Here is a 23,377-nt window from a genome sequence, read left to right on the forward strand (position 1 = left end):
AAGAAGACCTGGGTTCCAATCTGACTTCAGATACTTACTAGCTGAAACCCTGGGCAAGTCATCAAACCTCATCTTGTTTCTGTTTCTTCAATTGTAAAATGAAGATAATAATATCTACTTCCCAGGATTGTTGTGAAGATCAAATGGGATATTTGTAAAGGAGTTAGCACAGTGCCTGGAATATAATAGACATTTAATAAATGCATGTTTCCTTCCTTTCTTCCTGTACCCTCCAAGTCCCACCCAGGTAAATCTGCCCCTTCATTGACTTCCTTCAGGAGCTACTGCCTATATATCATTTCTCAGCCCTACAATATATATGCTGTTATTTTCCATTCCCTATTCCAAATGGATGAGTCCTGACTCACCATCAAGACTGAGAAGAGATTGTACCTGAAATCGCCTATGTTCTCCATAAAACATAGCCTAGTGGCATATTAATTTTTCAAGGACTGTGAGAAGTGTCCAAAAATATCCCTATTTGACTGATGAGGCAACTGAGGCACAATGAGAATGGATAGATGGAAAAGTTTTTCCTCTAGTCTTATAATTTCTTCAATGTGAGGAACTCTCAGTATAAAAATTCCCTTCACCAATACAGATTGGCAACTCCTTATAACTTGTAGTTACATGGATCGTATATTTTTAATCTGGAAAAGACCTCAGAAATCATTAAACCTAAGGAAATTGAAGCCCAAAGCTGTTAAGTGACTTGCATCGGGTTATAAATAAAGCATATGGAAGTGCTGAGATTTGAACACAGATCCTCTCTCTGTCTGGGGCACTCAGAGGTTAAGTGACTTGTCAGAAATCATACTCAAGGGGGCAGCTGGGTAGCTCAGTGGATTGAGAGCCAGCCCTAGAGATGGGAGGTCCTAGGTTCAAATCTGGCCTCAGCCACTTCCCAGCTGTGTGACCCTGGGCAAGTCACTTGACCCCCATTGCCTAGCCCTTACCACTCTACTGCCTTGGAGCCAATACCCAGTATTGACTCCAAGACAGAAGGTAAGGGCTTAAAAAAAAAAAAAGAAATCATACTCAAGCCCAGGTCTTCAGGACCCCAGTTATTATAATACACTGTCTTTTAGCTAGAAAAGTGCACAGAGAAGCTCTTTTTGTGCTGGAAAGTAAGGGGAGTATACCCGACAATTGAAGAATGACTGAGCAAGGTATGATATATTAATTAAATACAATATATTGCACTCTAAGAAATTATGGAGAGTTTCAGAGAATCCTGTGAAGACTTGTATGAACTGACGCAGAATGAAGTAAACAGAAACAGGAAAACAATTTACACAGTAACATTTTATTTTACTTTTTTTTTATTTTGAGTTCCATATTTTCCTCCCTCCCTCCTTCCTGAGATGGTAGATAATTTTAAAGACAAAAACTGTGAAAACTTGAAAACTCTGATCAATACAAAGACCAACCACAATTCCAGAGACAGATGACAAGCATGTTATCCCCCTCCTGATTGAAAAGGGATAGATTTAGAGTGAAAACTGAGAATTATATTATTTGGACATGATCAATAAAGAAATTAGTTTTGCTTGACTAGGCATAATTGTTATAATGTTTTTTTATTTTTTTCTAATGGTAAAATGAGAGGGAAAAAATAATTTTTTGCTAATTGAAAAATAAAAAATAATTGTTTGAGGTCCAGACAGAAAATAGACTGGATTTGAGCAGTTGAACAGAAGTATTAAGTACAGAAGGTCCTATTCTGGCCCCAGCTGGACCCAATAGCTCCTTTATCCTCCTCATGTCAATCTGGATAAAACCATACTTCAAGGTCCTGTGGTTTTATTGAGGCCAGTGACCAAGGAGACAACATAAATCCCAACTCCTACATTTTTTAGTCTTCATGACTTGATGTGGTCAAAAGAATTGGATTAGAATTTCTGATGTCCATTTCAGCTCTGAGGCCTCATGAGGCTCTGTGCCCCCACATTGTCCGGTAGCCAGATCTACTGTGTTGTAAGTGTTTTTCCATCAGTGCTAAGCAGCCAGGTCTTGTTCTTTGTGTCTCCAGCAGAGTGGGTACCTCAGATGGGAGTTGCTGGTCCATATGTGTCAATTCAACAGAGGTGAGGACCACTGCTCTCAAGCTAGTTGTATAGCTTTGACTCTCCACCACACCCATACAAGCTCCCTAATCTGAAACCATACAAGACCTGGCAGGGGTGTGGAAGGCCATACTGGGTGGCTTCTTCCTGAGAAGGGTAGCCAGTGAGAGGATTATCAGTGAGAAAATGCCACACTGAAGGTCCACCATAGCAGTGTGAAAGGGAATTCTTTTATTGCCTTTGTCTCTTTTGAGTTAATCAATCAGGAACTAAAAGTACCCCTACTTAACACTTAGTAAGTCACTAAGTAAGAGAGTCATTTTTACTAGAAAAAAAATTTCACACCCCCAAAAGGCCACAAGCATTGTCCCCCCTTCCCCCCCCCCCCCCCCCCCCCCCGGCAGTGCTAGGCAAGTTGGGAAGCTGTGATTGGTTCCTGTGAGGTGGGAGAGAGACAGGAAGTAATGTGGAAAGGGGGCTATAAAAGTAGAGACCTAGAATTCACCCTTTCCTTGGCTCTTCTTGGGGAGCCTCTCTTGAAGGATTCTGCTGGGCTGGAGGTTTCTGTGCTGGAGGCTTGTTGGGTGAGTGACCGGAGCCAAAGAAAGAGGCTTGCATTGGTGGAACCCTTGCTAAAGACACCACCAGGATTCCTGGCTGAAGAGACTACCATGGACTACAAGTCGAGATCGGGATTTGAGGGAGCATTTGCCGGGTGGTGAGCTAGACTTCTTCAGACAGAAATTATAGGGCATCTAGCTAGGTGATACTTTCTACTTCCTTCATACATTTCTCTCTTTTACCATCTCTATTAAAGTAAATTGACTCGTGACTTAAGAGTTAATTTTATAAGTGGCAACAACAATCTTATATTTTTTAACTCTTATATTTAGTCAAACCAATTTTAATTTTTACAGCAGGTATCACCTCCAAGGTGCCAAGAGATACCTGAAGTCTTCAAAGGAGCCATGTCCTCAAGAGCCTCCATCTTAACTACTCAGAAAAAAGACTCACTACAAACTGGAATCTGGGGTGATCTTCTGTACCCCTATTCTGTCCTACGGAGCTCTAGGACTGGTACTTGGGATAAATGTCTAACAATGGGGTCAGACATTAGGATTTTTAGATATCAGCTGGCCTTCCATTGTCCCCCTGACATCACAGGTTCAGAGCTTAGAAGTAGAAATTAATCCATGCTGCTCATTTTATAGATAAGAAACTTGAGGCCCAGGGTAGTGATTTGACCAAGGTCACATAGGTCACTAAGTAACATAGCCAGGCTCAAACCCAAATACCCTGACTTCTAATATAGCAGTTTTCCCACCACATCACCACAACTTCATGGGGTCATAGTAGGAAAGGTAGGCACACACAGACCCAGTCCATGGCATTCAGAGAGCTCTTTTATTTACAAAGCGATTTACAAACATCAGCTTGTGACTCCCCACAGCCCCCTGCGAGGTAGGTCAGTCATATCTACAGTTTACAGATGGGAAAACTGAGGCACAGAATGGGGATGTGACCTGCCCCATTGTGAAAAGATCTTTCTTGTGCCCATCCGCCAAAGAAAAAAAGAAAAGGAACGTATGCATCCTTGCTCCTGGGATCACCCAGACATGCAAGTAAACACCCACTTTCTCGTGATCCAGCACCCTTTGGTGCTTCCCTCTAGCCTCAGTGGGCATACCCCCTGGGGTCCATGGGCTTCCTATTTCCCATGGCTGTCTATAACTTAGTCTTGCAGATTGTCACTCGCCTAGGATGGGCCAAGTTGGGCCCTCGAGGACAAAACTCTGAATGAAGGAGGAGCGAGGAGAGGGTAATGAATCAATTTCATTCTCAGGACACTGGGATGGAGACACAGGGGTGGGGGAAAACTGGTCAGGGAGCTCTCAGCACCCCCTGGTTCAGGCATCTGGTTCAGGAAAAAGTTTGGGCTTCAGGGCCAGTACCCCCTTGGGTCATGAAAAAGCATTCTGGGGGAGATACAGGAGATGAGTAACCCAAAGGGATAAACTGGCCTGGATAGGTGAGGGGGAGTAGATCAGTGCCAGATGAACTGACTCATCTGGGTGGACTCACCCTGGTCCCCAGGGTGGAGGAGGGCAGAGAGAGAACGTGACCTCTCAGACACAAGGGAAGAGTTAGTGTTCACCCATCAGAGCCTGCCAAGTCCTTGATGGAGAAGACCAATGGGTATCCCTTATGGGGGAGTCACAGCTAGGACTCTCTCCTCTTAACCCAGCACCTGACTGGACTCCCTAGCTCCACTTATTCACCAGCCTTCAAGCAGTTTTCTTCCCTTAGATCTCCCAAGCCCTGAAAGACTCAGCTGCAATAACTCTTCAAGGTTCTTTCCTGGTGATCTAAACTCTCTCTCCCTCTCTCTCTCTCAGTCAACAACTGCCCATTTCCTTTGTGGGCTCTAAGATCCAATGTGGTTTGCAAACTACCAACTGCTCCAGGCTTTGACAGAGCCTGATATGCTCTCTAGGGCATCTCCTTTGCTCCAAGTTCCCATCCTAATAGCACTGAAGACCTTTCACTAGGCCCATATGAATAGGAGTAGGGCTGGGAGGCTATACTTAGCACCATCCCCAGCAGCCCCTCCATTTGGTCCCTAAAATATTCCCAGGTACCAGGACTGACATGAAGAAAACCCCAGTTCAGGGGAGTGCCACATCCTATCTACAGGGACTCCCGTTTGCACTTCTCCAAGGGCCACTGGATGGGGGATATGCCTAAGAGGGGAGGGGACAGGATGAGATCAGAGCCAGGGTGGCCTAGGGCAGACAAAGGGTGACCAGGTCATCCCCTCATTCCAGGGTTCTCACTTGCAGGTGGGATGGCAGGTGATGGGAGGGCCAGCTCCTGCTGGATCAGCCCCCTCCCCTCCAAGAGTAAGCACATCTCACGCTATCTCGTCTCCAGTGATTCCAGATATTCCAGGGCCACATCATAGCAGAAATGGTACTGCTCCTGTAAGGAAGGAGGAAGAGGTGGTGATCTATTACCAAGATCTTTTCTAGCCCTCTACCTGCCCGTCTCATTCCCCAACCTATCGCTGTCTCGGGGAAAAAAGACCAGGATAGAAAGATTTCAGATGAGAACTCTGATATCCTAGAATTCTCAGTCGTTAAGCTATAAAGACACTCTCCATGGAGAGACCAGGGATAAATTTGGAGAAATTAACTATAGATATGGCTGGTCTTACTAGGGTGGCTTAGCTTATTTGGTACTGGACCCTGAGCATAGACTATAGAATGGACAGGCACTGGACACTGGGATAAAGATGAGATACTAGACACAGTAAATGGAATAGATAATCAACATTGGGCAGAAGGTATGGAATGAACTAGATGCTGCCAAAGGACAGGGCACTGGACCCAGATGAGATGCTGAGTATTGAACAGAAGTGTCATTGAGAACAGGGTAGGAAATTAAAAGGATGGTGGACATGGGGCAGAGTACAGACAGATCACTGGGCGCAAGATAAGAAATAGATGGGTACAAGTGACAAATTACAGCTAGAGTACTGAGTATGGGATGAAGAGAGCATTAAGCATGGATGGGATTCTGAGCATGCTATAAAATGGACAGGGTGCTCGGCACAGGTTATAGAATAAATAGGGCATTGAAATGGAGTATGAGCGGAGGTGATGTATAAAATGGATTCTAAATACTAGGTTTGGAATCAACAAGAAATTTGGCAGAATTTATGATGGCTAGGGCAAAGTATTGGAGGCCCTGGGTTCAAATCTGAACTCAGACACTTAAGCTCTTACTGCTCTTCTGCCTTGCAACCAATACTCACCAGGGTTTCCACCATGTTGGGCTTGTAGTTGCGCAACATCTTGGCAGCAAAGAAAACATCCACCAGGTTATGGCAGCGAATCATCTCCAGGACCGTGGTGGAGGCACAGAAGGTGCCACTGCGACCACCTCCATTCCTGTTAAAAGGGGGAAGGAAGGTCCAGTCTTTGAAGGAGAGGGTCAATTCCTTCCTGGCCACATGACCTTGAGAAAGTCACCTAACTCATCAGTGCCTCTGGCACCAGACTCTAAATTGCAAATAGATGCCCATCTACAATGATCAGTAGATCCTTCAGTCAATAAACATTCATTAAGCACCTGTCAGGTCCTAAAACTCAGGAGACACAAAGAAAAACAAGAGTCTCTGTCCTCAAGGAGCTCAGTCTAATGGAGAAAACAACATGCAAACAACTGCATACAAATAAGCTATCAACAGAATAAATTGGAAATAAGCAACAGAAGGAAGGCACTAGAATTAATTGGTAGAGGGAGTTCCTCACCAGGAAATAAATCACTACATGAATAAAATCACTGTGTGTGTGTGTGTGTGTGTGTGTGTGTGTGTGTGTGTGTGTGTGTGTGTGTAGTGTGGTGTGTGTGATAATGTAAGCTTCTTGAGGACAGGGACTATTTCATTTTTTACTTTGTATCTCCAGCATTTAATAAAGTACTTGACACATAGTAGGTGCTCAATAAATGGTTGCTGAAAGGTAAGGAGGAATCAGAGTAGCAGACTTACATGTGCATGCCTGGGTTGTGCTCACTCTCTCATTCTGCCTCCCTGTTCCATTCTGAAGGTTATCCCATCCCAGGACTATCTCATCTCAAGGATAGGCTCTGGTCCCTCCAACTCCTTCCCAGATGAGAAGTCAGAGCCTTGGTCTTTATGGTACCAGACTTCCTGAGGGTTGATTGTCCAAAGAAGGTACAGAGTGAATGGGAACCAAGCAACCAGTATCTGGGCTTCTTGCTATAGCAGGGAAGTTGCCCCAAGACGACGGGAAGAATAGGAAAGTCTCTCCCCCATCCCTATGCCAACCAGGCATGTTGTTGGGCACAAGGATAAAGGCCTAGTCTTTGGGGCTAGCTGAGCCTCTGTCCTGCCTGGGACAGGGAAGCAATTCCCTAGATATTTTCTTAACTTTTTGTTGTGTCTTTGTCCCCTTGGGCAGTCTGGTGAAGTCTATGGATCCCTTCTCAGAATATGATTCTTTTAATTGAAGGAAATGCTAAATTTCAAGTAGGAAATAGTAAAAATAAAGATATAATTGCTTTCTCATCCAAGTTCACAGACCCTCTGAAATCTTAGTTTGTGGATCTCAGGTTAAGACTTCTTGTCTTGGGGAAGCTGGGAAATCTATAGGATTTGGGGCCTCACAGAAGATCCAAGGATACTCTCTTGATGAACTGACATCCTTCCCTGTCTGCTAACCTTTTCCCCTGCCCGCCTCAGTGTCCTTAGGCAGGCCCTGCTATAAAAAGAGGCTGATGCAGCACCCCAGGGCCGAGGTCGGGGAGGAAATGGTTGAAGAGGTCAGCACTGTTTCACTGTTGGTGAAACATTTTTGTTGGCTCAGCCAAACAGTAGAATCTGACACATGATTTATCTGTTGGTCTGAACCTTTGAGCATATGAGGACAGGCACCAGAAAGGGCCCAGAGACCAGCTCATCCAACCCCCTCATTCTGCACATGAAGGGACAAAGGCCCAAAGACCCTGGTGGCCCAGGGAAAAAGCCACTGAGGCCGCCAGGTCCACTTCCTTCAGGGCCAGTCCTCATAGTCACACAGCAGGGTCCCAAAACCCAGGCATGAACTCTGCAGGTGCTGCTCCCAATCCCAGCTCCAGCCCAGTCCCAGGACATGCCGCTTCCCAATTCACCCTTGACTTTCAGAGCCCTCCAGCCCATTCTGGCTATTCTGGCCATTCTGGTCACTCACAGGCAGTGCACGATGGTCCGGCCCTCCCCACTCTCTGCCTGCCACTTCTCCACCTCGGCCAGCAAGTGTAGGAAGGCCTTCTTGGAGTCAGGTGTGTCCCGGTATGCAGACCAACGCAGAAACTGGAAATGTCGTACCAGCAGATGTCCTTCCTGTAGCTAGGAAGGGCAAGGGCAAGGGTCAGGGAGGACACGAGGGGCAGACACATGGAGGACATTCATCACAGAGGGATGGAGGAACATCGGAGTTGAAGGGACATCATGGTCCAGGGGATGTGGCATTAGGGATAAGGAGGCTTTGTGGACAGAACATCAGCATCAAAGAGATATTGAGGTCCAGGGTATGGACATCCATAATAGGGAAGGGGATTGGGAAGAGCCAGGATCCAGAAGACTTTAGGGTCAAGGGAATAGGAGCATTGGTGACAGGGAGACACTATAGGAAAAAGGATGGGAAACATCAGAATCAGGGAGGACATTGGCATCAGGGGACAAAGCATCAAGAGGAAGAGGGCAGTGACCATCAGGGACTGAATGATGTGAGGGTCAGGGAGATGAGAGAAGCTAAAGGTAGGAGAATGAGGAGGCACAGGGCCCAGAGGACACAATGGTCATGAGAAGGAGGCTGCAGTATCAGAAGGAAGGGAGGTCTTCAGCATCAAGGGGCAATAGAATATAAGGAAGAGAGAGTGGAGGACCAGAAGACAATAGTATCAGAAGGATAGAAATAAGAGCAGGAAGATGCAGGGGGGTGGGAGAATTGAGAGTAGGTGAGAGGGGGATGAAAACAAAAAGGGCAGGAGGACACAGGGACTGGGAGGATAGGGACATATCAGGCCAGGGATAGGAGCATAATGGGAACATGGGAATGGGAACAGCAGGGGGACTTGAAGAAGAGAGAATCCCAATCCAGCAGCCAAGCCTTGGGTATATTTATGATAATCACAGGGAAATTCAATCTGTGGAGCTGGAATACTAATGACTCTCATTTTAATTAGTTGATAATTAAGTCCTGCTTGTATGCATTCACGCACGCACGTGTGGCGCGCGCACACACACACACACACACACACTGGCACATTTACCCGAGTGAGGTTTTGAACTCGGAAGAGGCGAGCGATGAGATCATCATCTGCTGTGCCTGACACAAATTCCACATCCATGGGGCCATACTGCTGGCGACCAGGCTCTGGCCAGTACTGAGGACAGGGCTGGGGAGAGAAGTCATATTGTGGGTGAGCCATTCACACCCACAGTGATGCACACACACACACACACACACACACACACACACACACACACACACCTTCTTTAGGGGTCCTTTCCTGCCCCCCCAGCTACTGGCTCCCTCTCCTCTGAGATAACTTGACATTTCCCCTACACATATCTTGTATGGACCCAGTCCTATGCATGATGCCCCCCACAAAAGACTGTGAGCTCCTTGACAGTCTTTCTTGGTATCCCCAACACTCAGCACAGTGCACTAACACATCTTTACCCTCCCACCAGTATACACACCAATGGACAGGCCAGATACACAAGGACCCACAGCTACATCCTAATACCAGGGCAACCTGACCCATTCTCACTCTCCCAAAGATGGCGGCCCACACAGACCCCCTACTGACGTGCATATAAATACACAAAGGTCACACTGCTGAGCCTCGCACAGATGCACCCACAGACACAAATATACGACAAAGGCACCGAAAGAGAGTCTCTTCTCTCATCCCATCCCACATGGGGCTTTGCCCAGACACGAGGTTATTCATACCCAAGGGTGTTTCGGGCATCTTACCCCTGGGCAAGGCTGGACTTAGAGCAGTATGAATGAGGGAGTATCTACAATTCAGCTCAGTCTAAGCTCTGGTCCCAGAAATCAATCAACCCAAGGACAGGGTGCCTAGAGTACTGGCCTTGCAGTCAGAAAGGCATGGATTCAAATTCTGCCTCAGATACTTAGTAGCTGTGCAACCCTGGGCAAGTAATTTAATCTCTCAAGGCTTCAGTTTCCCCATCTATGAAATCAGGAGGTTAGACTAAGATCTCTACAAGTTCTATGATCCTATGATTTTGGCAGGGGCCTAAGTGTAGGAGTGGACCAAAGGCAAAGTGGAACCACCATAGCAATGTAGATATCTACATCTTCCTTAGCAAGTCAGTCAGCAGTAAATGCATTGCCTTAGGTTTCAAATCTGGCCTCAAATACTTCCTAGATGTGTGACCCTGGGCAAGACACTTAACTCCCATGTCCAGCCCTCACTGCTCTTCTGCCTTGGAACCAATTCAGAGTATTGATTCTAAGACAAAATAAAGGTTAAAAAAAAAAGACAAATCAATAAGACTTGATGATCATTGACAAACTCTTTCCAGCTCTTCTCAGCCAGTCAGTTAACATTTATTAAGAACCTACTATATGCCAGGCATTATACTAAATTTAGCTCAGGACTCAAAAAAAAAAAAGGCAGACAGTCTCTTCTCTCAAAATCTCACAGACTGATGGGAAGAAATAAAGATTAAGAACAAAAAAAGTTCTTTGATTCCCCTCTCACCAAAGCCTCACCCTTCACTAAGAGGGGAATATGACTTACAAGGGATTGCATGGCCATTTAGAAGCAGAGCCTAAGATTTGAAGGCTCTGGGACCAGTGTTCTTTCCTTCCTGTACTCCATGATTTCTAGGTCTTTCCAAGTCTGCCTGGACTCTATCTCAACACATCAGCTCACCAGTCCAGGCTGAAGTCCTAATTCTGTACTCAAGGGAGTACCCACTCCTCTGATCCTTCCCACATTTTTAGTGGCATTGATGATCAAGAAAGGCAGAGAAGATGCCCTGGGTAGCTCTGACCAGATAACTCCATCTGCCTGGGAACCATCATGAACTGAAACTCATAAAATCCTTTAGTTAATGAAATCTCCTCTGATATCTATTTAAAAGCCCACGAACTTAATTGTATATAAAGCCCCCTTCCCATTGGGGCTAATGAACCAAGCCATAACCATCAACCTTTGCACCATCAGCAAGTGACACCAAATGTCCTCAATTCAGCTGAGAGGGGAGGAGGGGACAGGGTAAAGAACTTAGGACCCTGTGACGTCATTTTTAGGGAGACCCCTGGGGAGGGAGAATAGGATGGGACACAGCAGACTGTGATAATCCAGAGTGTGGTCATATGGGGAGGATGTTCCCTCTGATAGTCTCATTTTGGGGGATGGAGCCAAGATGGCAGCTTGGTAGCAGTGAAAACCGAAACCACTCCAAGAATCCTCCCAAGCCCACCTGATAGTCTCATTTTAAATAATTACGCTTTTTTAATGTTTTATTGATGTTTTTGAGGTTTATATAATCTTTATTTCTAAATATACACTTCCTCCCCTACCTAGATTACCTTATTATTAAAAAAAGAGAGAGAAAAATTCAGTAAGTATTCTTGCTAATGAGATGCTAAACTCATTGGATTCTACAGTGCTAAAAAACTGAAAGAGTTGTCGACATCTCCTCTAGATTTCAGCCCTGGAAAAATCCACTGCATCCAACGCAAGTTGTATTTATTGGCCACGGGGAGTTTGCAATTCACTTTGGTGTCAGTGGGTAAGGGCTAAGCATTCTATACTCCAAGGTCCCTTCCCTTTATTCTAAAGCCCGCCCCACACACTCGCCTTGTCCCCAGATTCAAGGCTTCCTTATATCACAAAGCAAAACCGAGGGTTGTGCCTTCACTTCATGTTCTCGAGCTTTGGGCCAGTACTGTCCTCAAGGTTCTGCTTACTTGCTGGTCAGTCTCAGGGACATCTTTACGAGGCTGGGAGATTGATATTGTCTGCTACTTCTGGCTCTCCTCCCCTCCTCCCTGTGGGCCCTTTAAGAACAACTCCCCAAAACTAATAAATACCCACCCCGCTTGGACTTAGAGAACCAATAAAACCTAACCCTGCAGTCAGAGAAAAGGAGGCCCATGAAAAGAATGCCAGACTGGGAGTCAGAAGATCTGGGTTTACCAGTGGAACTGCTCATTGGCTATGGGGCAGGGGTGGAAGGAGGGGAGGGAGAGAACAAGATTCATGTAACTATGGAAAAAAGATTCTAAATTAAATAAATAAATATACTTTTAAAAAATAAAGAATTGAATTTCAAAAAAAAAAAGAAAGAAAAAGAAGATCTGGGTTTAATTCTGACTCCCACAATTACTAGCTATTTGTCACTAGGCAAATCCCTTAACCCTTCCCCACAGACATACTCACCCAGGCCGAATTGGACTGGTTCAGCTGATTGAGCATAACGATGGAAGTGCAGCCATAATCATAGACCAGGCGCCAGAAGTCAGGGGTCGTGCTCTGCAGCGGATGCAGGGTGACGATGAAGGCAGCACTCTGGGTGTAACTCTGCAAAAGGAGGGAAGGTCCAACACCCATTGGTCAGCCCATCACCCAAGTCCTCTGAAGCACTTCAAAATGAATATTCATTTCCTCCTTCCCAGCCCAAATGAGCTCATTTCAAGCCATCTGTAATATATTGCTAGACTCCTCGCATCAGCTGCCCCATTTTACAGATAGGGAGCACCGAGGCCTAATTAAGAAGCAGACGGATTGCCTTTGTTGACACTGAAGTCATAAAGAGAAGCTACATGGCCCAGCTCCAAAAGAACCATAGAATCTCAGAGCTAGAAGGGGCCTTAGCACATAGGATATCGGAACTATAAAAGGTACTGGAACATAAAATGTTAGCTCTAAATGGAGCCTGATAGTACAGAATTCTAGGACGAGAAGGGACTCTAGAACATAAAATATTGGAGGTAGATGGGGCCTTAGAACACCACATTTCAGATCTAGAAGGAATCTTAGAACATAGAATGTTAGAACATGGAATATCAGGACTGGAAGGTCCTTTGGGACACAGATTATAGAATTTCAGAACTAGAAGGGCCCCCAAAACATAGACTCTTAGACCTAAAAAGGGTCTAAGATGTAATCTAGTCCCAACCTTTTTTTAAAAACCCTTACCTTCCATCTTAAGGTAGAAGAGTGGAAAGGGCTAGGCAATGGGTGTTAAGTGACTTTCCCAGGTCACACAACTAGGAAGTATCTGAGGCCAGATTTGAACCCAGGACCTTTCATCTCTGGGCCTGAACAAAGCTTTATGCACTGAGTCATCAACCTGCACCCCTTCCCCATATTCTCAACTTCTCAACAGATGAAAATATTCTAAGCACAACTTCTCACCCTACAAGGAATTCACTCAACAGAAAATTCCCGAACAGATAATTATCTCATCTGACGGTATAAACCCTCCCAGTCTTAGAAGGCTCACTATTGCATAAATCAGACCTTCTATTGTTGGAGAGCAATAAATCATTTCAAAGTTCTTCCTTTCATTAAGTGGAAACCCAGCCCTTTGCCCTTGTCTTACCCTCTGGGGCCACACAGAACAAGTTGGCTCCCTTTTTCCCCACAATAATTTCAAAATAGTTCTCATGCTTCCCATTAGTTTTTTCTGGGTTAAATATCCTTAGTTTTTTAACTATTGCTATATGGATACTCCTGATGTTTCTTCCAATGTGGATTTGATGAGTCACTGATTTTTTGACCCAGAGTATAGGACTTTACATTTGTTACTATGTCATCTTATTAGCTGTTGCCCATCATGCTACCCTGTCAACTATATTTGGGTAATCGTCATCATTATTAGTAATTTTTTCTCAATTGGTACATAAGCCAGTACAAATGCTAACAAACTTGTTAAAAGCCACCTACCTCCTAGTCCCTTATATTCCATCCAATTCAACAAACATTTATTCAACACTTAACCATGTCCAGGAAAATATGATAGGCTCTGAATGCTCTGAATTTTCTGTTAGAATTTAGCAATAAAAAGAGGAGGAATCCATGTCTCAAAAAAGTTCAGATATGTATGTTCCTTCCCTTGACCTGGTTACAAAATGTCTCATTCGTGAACCTCCCCAACACGTTTCTTTTATTGAGCAAAAGCCAATTGCCAGTTTAAGTTCTTTGATGTGATAACACCTTTAATTCAATTTAGTTCAACATATAACATTGAGCTCAGTTTCATATTCTAACAAAAACTGGAAATATCCACAACCAGCTGTAAAATAACACTTTTTTTCTCATCTTCCTCCACACCTCAGGTAATTTAAAAGAAGCTATTCTTCAAGTTTCCTAGTTGCATCAGACATGCATTTGTGGGATAATAGGTGCTGAATATTATTAATTCAATTCAACAAACATTTATCTTTTTGAAATCTCCCCTTTAGGAGGTCCTCTAAGCCACTCTGTGCCATCCAATGCTAACGAACTTAGGAACCCCACAAAGCATTCTGAGGATGCCTGGGACAATACTATCCAGATTCCCAAATTATCTTCTCTGGCAGACCCAACCATCATCCCAGTCTCTTCTCCTACACTCCAGAATCTGAGCAATCTACAAAGGAGTCAGCTCCTACAGCCTTCCATCAGCTTTGTGTCCACAGCCAGTGAGGTCCTGAGTCTACAGAGTCCCATATGTATAGTTCCCAGGCTAGCACCATGGACAGTTAACTGCACAGGAAACCTTTGGGGATGACCAGGCCCAACAGGATGCTGGTCTTGGCATTAGAAAGACTTTCTATGACTGTATGGATTTAGTCTTTCTAGATGCACTGTTTGAATTAAGCAGGTAGCTAGATGGAGTAGTAGGTAAAGAGCTGAACTTGGAGTCAGGAAAACCCTAAGTTCAAATCTGACTTCAAGCTTATACTAGATTGTGACCCTTGGGCAAGTCACTTAACCTGTGTCTGCCTCAGAGGGAGGGAGAGGAGGGGAGAGGGAAAGGGAAAGGGAGGGAGAGGAAGAGGGAGAGACAGAGAGAGAGACAGAGAGACAGAGGCAGAGACAGAGAGAAAGAGAGAGAGAGAGAGAGAGAGAGCGAGAGAGAGAGATGAGAGAGAGAGAGAGAAGAGAGAGAGAGAGAGAGAGAGAGAGAGAGAGAGAGAGAGAGAGAGAGAGAGAGAAGAGAGAAAGAGAGAGAGAGAGAGAGAGAGAGAGAGGAGAGAGAGGAGAGAGAGGAGAGAGAGAGAGAGAGAGAGAGAGAGAGAGAGAGAGAGAGGGGGAGGGAGAGAGAGGGAGACGGAGACAGAGACAGAAACAGAGAGAGAGAGACAGAAAGAGAGAAAGAGGGCAGAGGGAGAGGGGGGAGAGGGAGAGAGACAGAGGAAGAGAAAGAGAGAGAGACAGAGACAGAGACAGAGAGAAAGAGAGAGAGAGAGGGCAGAGGGAGAGGGGGGAGAGGGAGAGAGACAGAAGAAGAGAAAGAGAGAGACAGAGAGAGAGAGAGAGAGAGAGAGAGAGAGAGAGAGAGAGAGAGAGAGAGAGAGAGAGAGACAGAGAGAGACAGAGAGAGAGAGAGAGAAGGGATTTTGGAGTTGTAACTAATCCCTGACCATAGAGTACTGTTGTATCCAGAATTCTTTGAGGATCCTTCACCTGCCTGGAGACCCAAAGGAAGCTCTGTTCAAGGTACTCAGAATGAGAAAAATGGTAGGGAACATCCTAAGAGCAATTCTCCCCTTCTATCCATGAGAAGCTCCAGGGAGGAGTCTGGGTTTTGGGACAGATGGTTAGGGAGATTGGCATTTCCCCTTGTTTCCTGGAGGGTCCCAAGTCCCTCTTTTGGCTCAGTCTTGAAGTTATGGAACCAGAAGCCTGACCTTCATTGCTCAGCTTGGGGCCAAGTTTTTCAAGAAGTTGGGTCAGCCTGGAACAAAAGCTTATTAAGTAAGTCCTGCTCTGTCTTCTTTGGAATCATAGAATAAACAAAGGGCAATACGCCTAAATAGCTGCAACCAGCCTTAGGACTGCCCAAGCCCACAGTCTGAGTCTTAGGATGGTTTGACCATGATCCATTTAAAAAAAAAATTCTGAGAATCGGTGCCCTGAAGGAGACTTGGTGTGGGAGTAGGGGGTAAGGCTGCTGAAGAAGAATGTCCTAGCTGCGTGACCCTGAGTGAGTCACTTCACCCTGTTGGCCTCAGTTTCCTCATCTGTCAAATGAGCTGGAGAAGGAAATGGGAAACCACTCCTGTATCTTTTCCAAGAAAACCCCAAATGGGGTCATGAAGAATCAGACACAACCAAAAAATGACTGAATAACAACAGAATCAATGTGGCATAGAGAGGTCACCTCAGATTCAGGAGGATCTGGGACCAAGTCCGGCCTCTGACAGTTATAGGCTTTGTGACCCACAACAAGATCCTTAAACCTCTCAGTGACCCAGACAAGTCTCTGTTGTAGAGAAGTCGCCGATCTGCATTGATAGAGCAAGTTTTCTTATCTAGAAGATCCCTTTGCCCATGAAATCACAAGGAAAACCCTGTTTTCTTGTTTTCTTTTTCCAAGGCAGAAGAGTGGTAAGGGCTAGACAATTGGGGTTAAGTGACTTGCTCAGGGTCATACGGCTAGGAAGTGTCTGAGGCCACATTTGAACCTAGGACCTCCCATTTCTGGACCTGGTACTCTATCTACTGAACCACCCAGCTCCCCCGCTCTACACTTCTCCTAGAAAACTTCCATTGAAGGAGGATCCACTATCTCCAGAAATATTCCATTTATATTTTTGGAAAATTATAACTAGAAAGAAGATTTCCTTTGCATCTAGCCTAAGTCCATTGCTCTGCACCTTCCCCACATTGTTTCTCTTCTGTCTTCTGGGGTCAAGCATGAGAGATGCTCCTCAAATACTGGAAGATGACTATCACCTTCCCCAGCCTCTCCAACTTATTCTCTTCTGACCTGGTCTCCAGACTCCTTCAACATCCTGATTTCTCTTCTCAAGAAACACGTCAGTTTATTACCAACTTTCTTAAAATCTGATGCCTGGAACAAAGCACTATATACTCCATACTGGGCCAGATCAAGGCAAGCCATCATCATCTTCTTCTTCTTCATCCTCCTCCTCATTCATTTTTGTAACATTTAAAATTGCAAAACTCTTTACATTAATTCATTTTATCCTTACAACAACTATGGAGTTAGATGCTACTATTATACCCATTTTTTTAATATATAACCCTTGCCTTCCGTCCTGGAGTCAATACTGTGTATTGGCTCCAAGGAAAAAGAGTGGTAAGGGCTAGGCAATGAGGGTTAAGTGACTTGCCCAGGGTCACACAGCTGGGAAGTATCTAAGGCCAAATTTGAACCCAGGACCTCCCATCTCTAGACCTGACTCTCAATCCACTGAGCTACCCAGCTGCCCCCCAGCTAGCTATTTCTTACAAAAAGAATAACATCTCTCTTACCTTAAACCCATAGAGGGTCACACAGGTAAAAACTGAATTATATTTTTTTGGCTGCTATATCACACTGTTGGCTCTTATTGAGCTTGCAGTCCATGAAGACCCATAGATTGTTTTCACATCAACAGCAGCCTGTATCCATCCTTTCCCCTAAATGCTCAAAGTGGTTGAAAGAAATGAAAGTGTGGCAATAATGGGGTAGAATCAAGAGCTTAAGAGGGGAGAGGAGAAAAGAGAAAAGGTCAGGGCCTGAGCTGCAGGCATCGACGGTGGCAGCACAGGGGAAACGAAAGCTCTAGGATCTCCCCTTCCCTCCCAGTGCCTCCCAGGCTTCTTACATCGGTCAAAGCTGCATTGATGTAGTTGTTGGGGTCCCCATCGGTGGAGATGAGGAAGGGCAGGCAGCGGTCAGGGGGCAGGACATCCATGCTTCTGTTTTTCTCCCGGTTCCTGGGAAGGAGGGCGATGCTACATTCCTCCACGTCTAATGGGGGCGTCACTGAATTAAGGGTCTGCAAAGAGGATAGAGAAGGAAGGTCTGAAGCCGAATCCCTCTGGGTTTGAACCGAAGAATGTCCAGAATGCTCTCCTCTCCTTCACTTTTCCAAATGACAATAACTGAGGACCACAGAGGTTACTCAAGCCAAAAAGCAACCCAATGGAAGAGCCAGGCCAAAAACACGCATTGCCTGACCCTTTGGTTCTTCCTCTATGGAAGAGAAGCTCAACCTTTCCTCAGGAGGGAGGGAAGGACGGGCCTCATTGAGCTGGGACTATCCCCAACCCTGAAGGCCACCTGATTCCTCCTGACCCGCTCACAGAATCACAAGAGCTTTCTGAAGTATCTGGTCCATCTTTCTTCCACTTCATGGATCCACCAGCCCAGAACTGGGGGGAAGGGAGGGCTGCAACCAAAGAGGGGGGGCTATCTCTCCTTAAGCATTCCCAAGTGGGGGAGTTCCACTGCCTCCATAAACTACCAAGCCCAATGCCCAATTCCTACCTGGACTTTCTCCGTTCCATTCATTCCTGATTGTTCTTTCCCCACCCACCTCCCAGGACAGGCACATCAATCGCATACCTGAAATTCATCCCTCAGCTGGGAGGAGTTGCTCTGCGGGTCAATTCGGATCATCTCTTTGTAGGTGGCCTTAAATTCATTGACAGGGATAGTAGTTTCCCCACACAGGCAGGCCTCCAGGATTGCATCATGGATGAAGACATATTGCTCCTAGGGAAGGGTGGGGAGGGTGTCAGACAGAGGAGTTTAATGCTCGATCGCCCCCCCTCTCTGAAAAGCAAAGCTGAAAGAGCTCCTGATGGCTCCAGATCTAAAAGCAGCCCACTAGCCCAACTCTCCCATTTTACAGGCAAGGAAGCTGAGGCACAAAGACGTGAGAGGCTCCTGGTTGGAGGGCAGGAAGGAACTCAGAAGCTGCCGGGCCCAAGCCCTGCGTTTGAGAGCTATAGAAACAGGTCCCAGAGAGACACGTGCTGAGCCTGGAGGATCAGCAGGGAAGAGCCCAGCCAGCACTACGCTAGGTCGGTTCGGCCCGACATACCACGGGCAGGTCCCATAACTGTGCTTAGAAACACAGAGGCAGGGAGGATGGGGCTCCTGGAGGGAAGGGGCCGGCGCAGAGAAGGACCTAACAACGGAGCGGTCAGTGAAGGAGAGCCAAGGGCCCTGCTCGGCCGCCCGTCCCCGCACACGCACCTCTGTCTGGATCATGTTGATGCGGCGAGAGCACAGCGTCTTGACACAGTTGTAGATGTCCACGACACCCTCACATTCAGCCATATCCAGCATCACGTCCAGGACGATGTAGCAGCCCGTCCGGCCTGTGCCTGCACTGGGGACAGAGCCGACACGTCCCGTCTCAGGCCCCCAGCAGAACCGGGGGTGGGGAGGGAGGCAGAGAGGGGGATGGGGAACTGTAGCCCCCAGCCATGACAGGGCAGGAGCGGGCAGGTGGCGGGCCCCTGAGACGTGTCTGCTCAACACCCGTGTCTGTCCAGGCCTGCCTGGACTCTGGTCACCCTCAGCCTTGCTCCCCTCCGCCCCCATCCAGTTCGTCCCTTCTCCGGCCTAACCCTGATGCTACCTGCAGTGGATGACAATGGGCCCTGCATCAGGCGGAGTGGACGCCTTGACACGGCGGATGAAGGCCAGCAGCCCCGTGGCGTGGTAGGGGACCCCATGCTCGGGCCACGCAGTGAAATGGAACTGCTGCACCTCGTGACGGGCCGAGTAGCCCCTCTGTGGGGAAAGCACATGGCGCAGCCTCAAAAGCCTGCCTTCAAGGACCAGTTCTAATGCCGTCTCTTCCACAAAGTCTTCTCTGATTCTGCCACCACCCCCCAAAATTCTGCTCAATGCCCTCTCTTCCTTCTCGGCGGGTGCATTTTATCTTGGCTTCCTCTTTCCCTTGCAGGTACTGCCTTATACAATAATATGTGTATAACCCAGTGGAAGTGCTTGTCAACCCCAGGAGGAGGGCAGGAAGAGGGGAGGGAGACAACATGAATCATGGAATCATGGGGAAATAGTCTAAATTAATTAATTAATTAAATAAAAGTTTTCAAATTAAAAAAAGAAGTCATGTCTTAATGGTCCATTATTTGGGGACTGGGAGGAAAAGAGTTAGACCTGAAAAGGTTCTTTTTCCTTTCTCTTCTGTTTCCTCCTGATGACCCTGGCTGACCTTCCCCTACCACCCACCCTGGACCCATGTCAGAGCTTCTGGGAAGGGCAAAGGTAAGGGAGCGCTCCAAAAAGAGCACCAGCAGGGCATAGGTGGCAACCTGGTGTTATAGAAGTTAAGAAGTGTAAGTTTGCGAAGGGCAGAAGCACGGGCAGCAGAATACAAAATTCCAGAGTTCTGCTGGAAGCTGTGCTCTTACTAAGAGATAGCTGGGCCTCGGGCTGTCTTTTCTCTCTGGGTTTTGGCCTGAGGAGACAGGCTGTTTTTCTACCTTATCTTCCCATCCTACCCGCTGCTCTGTTATCCTGTTTCCCTGCTGGCTGTGGCTGAGTTCCTGTGTTACTCCCGAGACATCTGGCATCTGAGCGTGAGACCCGGCCTATATCCTTTTGGATCTTGGACCCATTTGGGGCCCTTTCAAAACTTGGGAACTAGTGTGGGGATTGGATGATTTCTGTCAAGGGGGGGCTTGGATCCCCTAAGCTAGGTCCCCAAATCCCCAAAAAGGCAGGACCACAATGGTGCCAGCTTACCCTCTCCATGGCGAAAGTACGGACTGCATATTCTGCCAAAGTCTCTGTTTTCACCAGTGTGATCTTGATATCCCCGTACATCTCTGAGTCATCAGGCCAGTATCGGGAACATTTCACCTAGAAACCAACAGGATCTGGCATCCTTCCCTTCCCTCCCTCGCCCTTCCCCTTCTCAGCCTCCTTGGCGCTCATTCCTCTCACTTTCCTTAAAATCCATTCCCCTCCCCATCCCACTCCCCGCCATCATCCTTCCCCACCCCAATGGCGTCAAGGAACTTTGAAGCTCGAAGGGAACCCAGAGGCCACCTAGACTTGGCCAAGGATTCTCCCTCGGTATCCTCAACAGACGGGCATCTGATGCAGATTTCCAGTGGCTGGGACAACTCTAACTATTAGGAAGTTTTTCCCAGCTTCAAGCCTAAACATGGTCCCTCTGAAACTCTTCTCCAACAAGGACATGACTAGGCCATTGCTCAGGACCAGGGACAGGGGCAGCCACTGGTGTGACTAGAACAAGTCTGATCTCTCTTAAGCCTGACAATAAGCGTGCCTCCCCACCCAGCCTCCTGACCTACTCTTCTCTCTCCAGGCCCTTCCACTGAGCTTGATGGGCCATGGCCCAAGTCACCTTTCCTGTTCTCCCTTTGCCTCCGGACCATCATAATAATAACCAGCATTCATAGAGCTCTTGTTGGCTCCCCACACCAGCCTTGTAAGGTAGATGCTATCATGATCTCATTTTATAGCCAAGGAAACAAAGGATGAGGTTCAGTCCCTTGACAAGGGCCATAAGAGCTAGTAAGTACTGAGGCAGTTTTGAACTCAGGTCTTTTTGACTCTAAGTTCTGCACTATCTGCCTTTTAGGTCCAAGAGCTGGAAAAGTCATCTAGTCCAAACCTCTCTTTCTATAAAAGAATAAACTGAGGCCACCAGAGCTCAAGTGACTTGCCCAAGGTCACGCAGAGTTAAGTAAGCAACAGAACCAGAATTCAAACTCATCTTGGGCCTCAAAGTTCACTCTTTCTGTGACCACGATCTCCCCTTAACTTTCCCAAGCCCCCTCCTTGTCTCCCCTCTCCCTCACCCCTATCTGTGATTCTTTCCCTGTCCTTTCTCGCAGGCTCTCTACCCTGCATGGCCACCAGGGCCCCACGGACGCTGAGGGTCGATGGAGCTGCCCCTTCATCCCCTTACCCGTCCCACTTCCACCAGCTTGGTGATCATGACGATGCTGGAACAGTGCTCCTGCCACACCATTCGCCAGAAGTCGTATACCATCTCTTGCCTGGGTCCTGAAGGAGGGGTGAGGGTGGAGGAGAATGTGGAGGAGGCCCCAAGGGGAAGTGGGAGTCAGGTGGCACTGACTGGATTGGGAGGGGGCGGTCGTGGGCATTTTACCTGCAGCCTGTAAAGCCAAAGTCCTAGCCCCAGGAGTCTGACCCCATGGGACCCCCAACATTGCTACCCCCACCACCACCCTAGCCCAGGACAAGGCAGACACTGGCAGGAAAGCAGAATCCATGTCCCCAAGGAGTTACTGACAGTAGAGGCCCGTGGCAGCCCAGGTTGGGAGCAAGGATGGGGAAAAGGCTTGATTTTTTTTCTCTCTAAAGCTGCTGAAAGATAGATGGGGTAGGGGGGCCTCTCTGCCAGGGAACTCCAGTTTCTGAGAATCCACATATGGTGAGATAGAGACAGAAAGATGCACATATACACACACACATAACAAAGAGAGGGAGGCAGATAGAAAGATGGCAGGAGAAAGAAGAGAAGAAAGAGGAGAGGAGAGAACCAGTCAGGATAGGACAAGAGAGATAGACACAGCCAAGGGAGAGCCTGGGTACCTTGAGTAGCTATGAAGTGGTTTGATCTGTGGTAGCCCTGGAACAGAAGGAGACACAGTCAGACCACCCAAAGGGAACACCAACTCTGAGCCCAACCCCATACCAGCCACCAGAGCCATCTAGTCAGGATGATGTCCAAGGCAAAGACGCTCCCAAACAATCCTTCTAAGTTCCCCAAGGACCAACCACCAGTTCCCCAGGGTCCCCGACCCCTTTCCCCTCATCTCTCTGTCCCACGATGAGCCCATGCCAGGCCTTCAAGAACCTTGCCCCACTCCTGCCTTAGAGACAGGACCAAGCCCTCAATACCCAGGAGCAGAGGCCACAGGAATGTATTCCTAAATCCTGTCCCCCCGGGCAGGGGCCCCTCTGCCCTAATGCTCAACCCTACCCTGACTCCAGGAATGGCCACATTCAACCCTTCCAGGACCACTGGTGAACCTCTTCCTAGAAATCTCCTTCAGTGATAACCTGCCAGGCTTACAAGCATCCCAGTATCTAGCTAGATCTCTCACCCAATGCAAATCAAGCCCTTCTCCTCTGGTTCTGCTCTCCATGGAAATGAGGCACACCAGTGGCTGCCCCTGTCCCTGGTCCTGAGCAATGGCCAAGCTCCCCCTAGCCAGCTCCTGCCTCCCTTCCTAGCAGCTCTTAGGTCAGCTCATAGGGTAGAGGCACAACCATGCAGAGGAGCTGGGGTTACCTTCTGCATCTCTATTTACCCACAGAGAGAGCCAGCCCAGAAGTCAAGAAGACCTGGGTGGGAGTCCTACAGCAAACACATACTGGCTAGGTAACCCTGGGAAAATACATCACTTCACTGCTCACTGCCCCCAGGCAACTCTTAGACAGCAAGTGGCAAAACCATGCACCAGGGGACCTTCCTCCTCTAGGAGTTCTCAATACCAGAGGGGTCAAACAAGAAGTCCACAACACTCTCAACCAGATTAAAATGCAATTTGTGGGGCAAAGGGGCAGCTGGGTGGCTCAGTTCATGGAGAGTCAGCCCTAGAGATAAGAGGTTCTGGATTCAAATTTGGCTTCAGACACTTCCTAGCTGTGTGACCCTGGGCAAGTCACTTAAACCCCATTGCCTAGCCCTTACCACTCTTCTGCCTTAGAACCAATACCCAGTATTGATTCTTATTGATTCTAAGACTCTTAAGGGTTTTTAAAAAGATATAAGTTG

General features: G+C 47.2%; 1 protein-coding gene across 5 annotated transcripts in view; it reads right to left on the bottom strand.

Annotated features, from left to right (window-relative positions):
- Nucleotides 1-3,451: 3,451 nt before the first annotated feature.
- The window catches only part of PTPRU (protein tyrosine phosphatase receptor type U), a 123,244-nt gene continuing 103,318 nt past the window's right edge, over nt 3,452-23,377 (bottom strand). For all 5 annotated transcript variants that reach the window (XM_056795386.1, XM_056795388.1, XM_007493001.3 and 2 more), the window contains 12 exons: nt 22,189-22,225; nt 21,539-21,636; nt 20,344-20,460; nt 19,211-19,365; nt 18,823-18,958; nt 18,187-18,336; nt 17,444-17,617; nt 12,060-12,200; nt 8,904-9,029; nt 7,820-7,977; nt 5,881-6,016; nt 3,452-5,045 (listed from right to left, as the gene is read on the bottom strand). In XM_056795386.1, coding sequence (XP_056651364.1) covers nt 4,983-5,045; nt 5,881-6,016; nt 7,820-7,977; nt 8,904-9,029; nt 12,060-12,200; nt 17,444-17,617; nt 18,187-18,336; nt 18,823-18,958; nt 19,211-19,365; nt 20,344-20,460; nt 21,539-21,636; nt 22,189-22,225 — 1,491 coding nt within the window. In that variant the 3' untranslated portion in view covers nt 3,452-4,982. The remainder of the gene's footprint in view (nt 5,046-5,880; nt 6,017-7,819; nt 7,978-8,903; nt 9,030-12,059; nt 12,201-17,443; nt 17,618-18,186; nt 18,337-18,822; nt 18,959-19,210; nt 19,366-20,343; nt 20,461-21,538; nt 21,637-22,188; nt 22,226-23,377) is intronic.

This window comes from Monodelphis domestica, chromosome 4 (assembly GCF_027887165.1).
Source record: "Monodelphis domestica isolate mMonDom1 chromosome 4, mMonDom1.pri, whole genome shotgun sequence".
NCBI lineage: Eukaryota > Metazoa > Chordata > Mammalia > Didelphimorphia > Didelphidae > Monodelphis > Monodelphis domestica.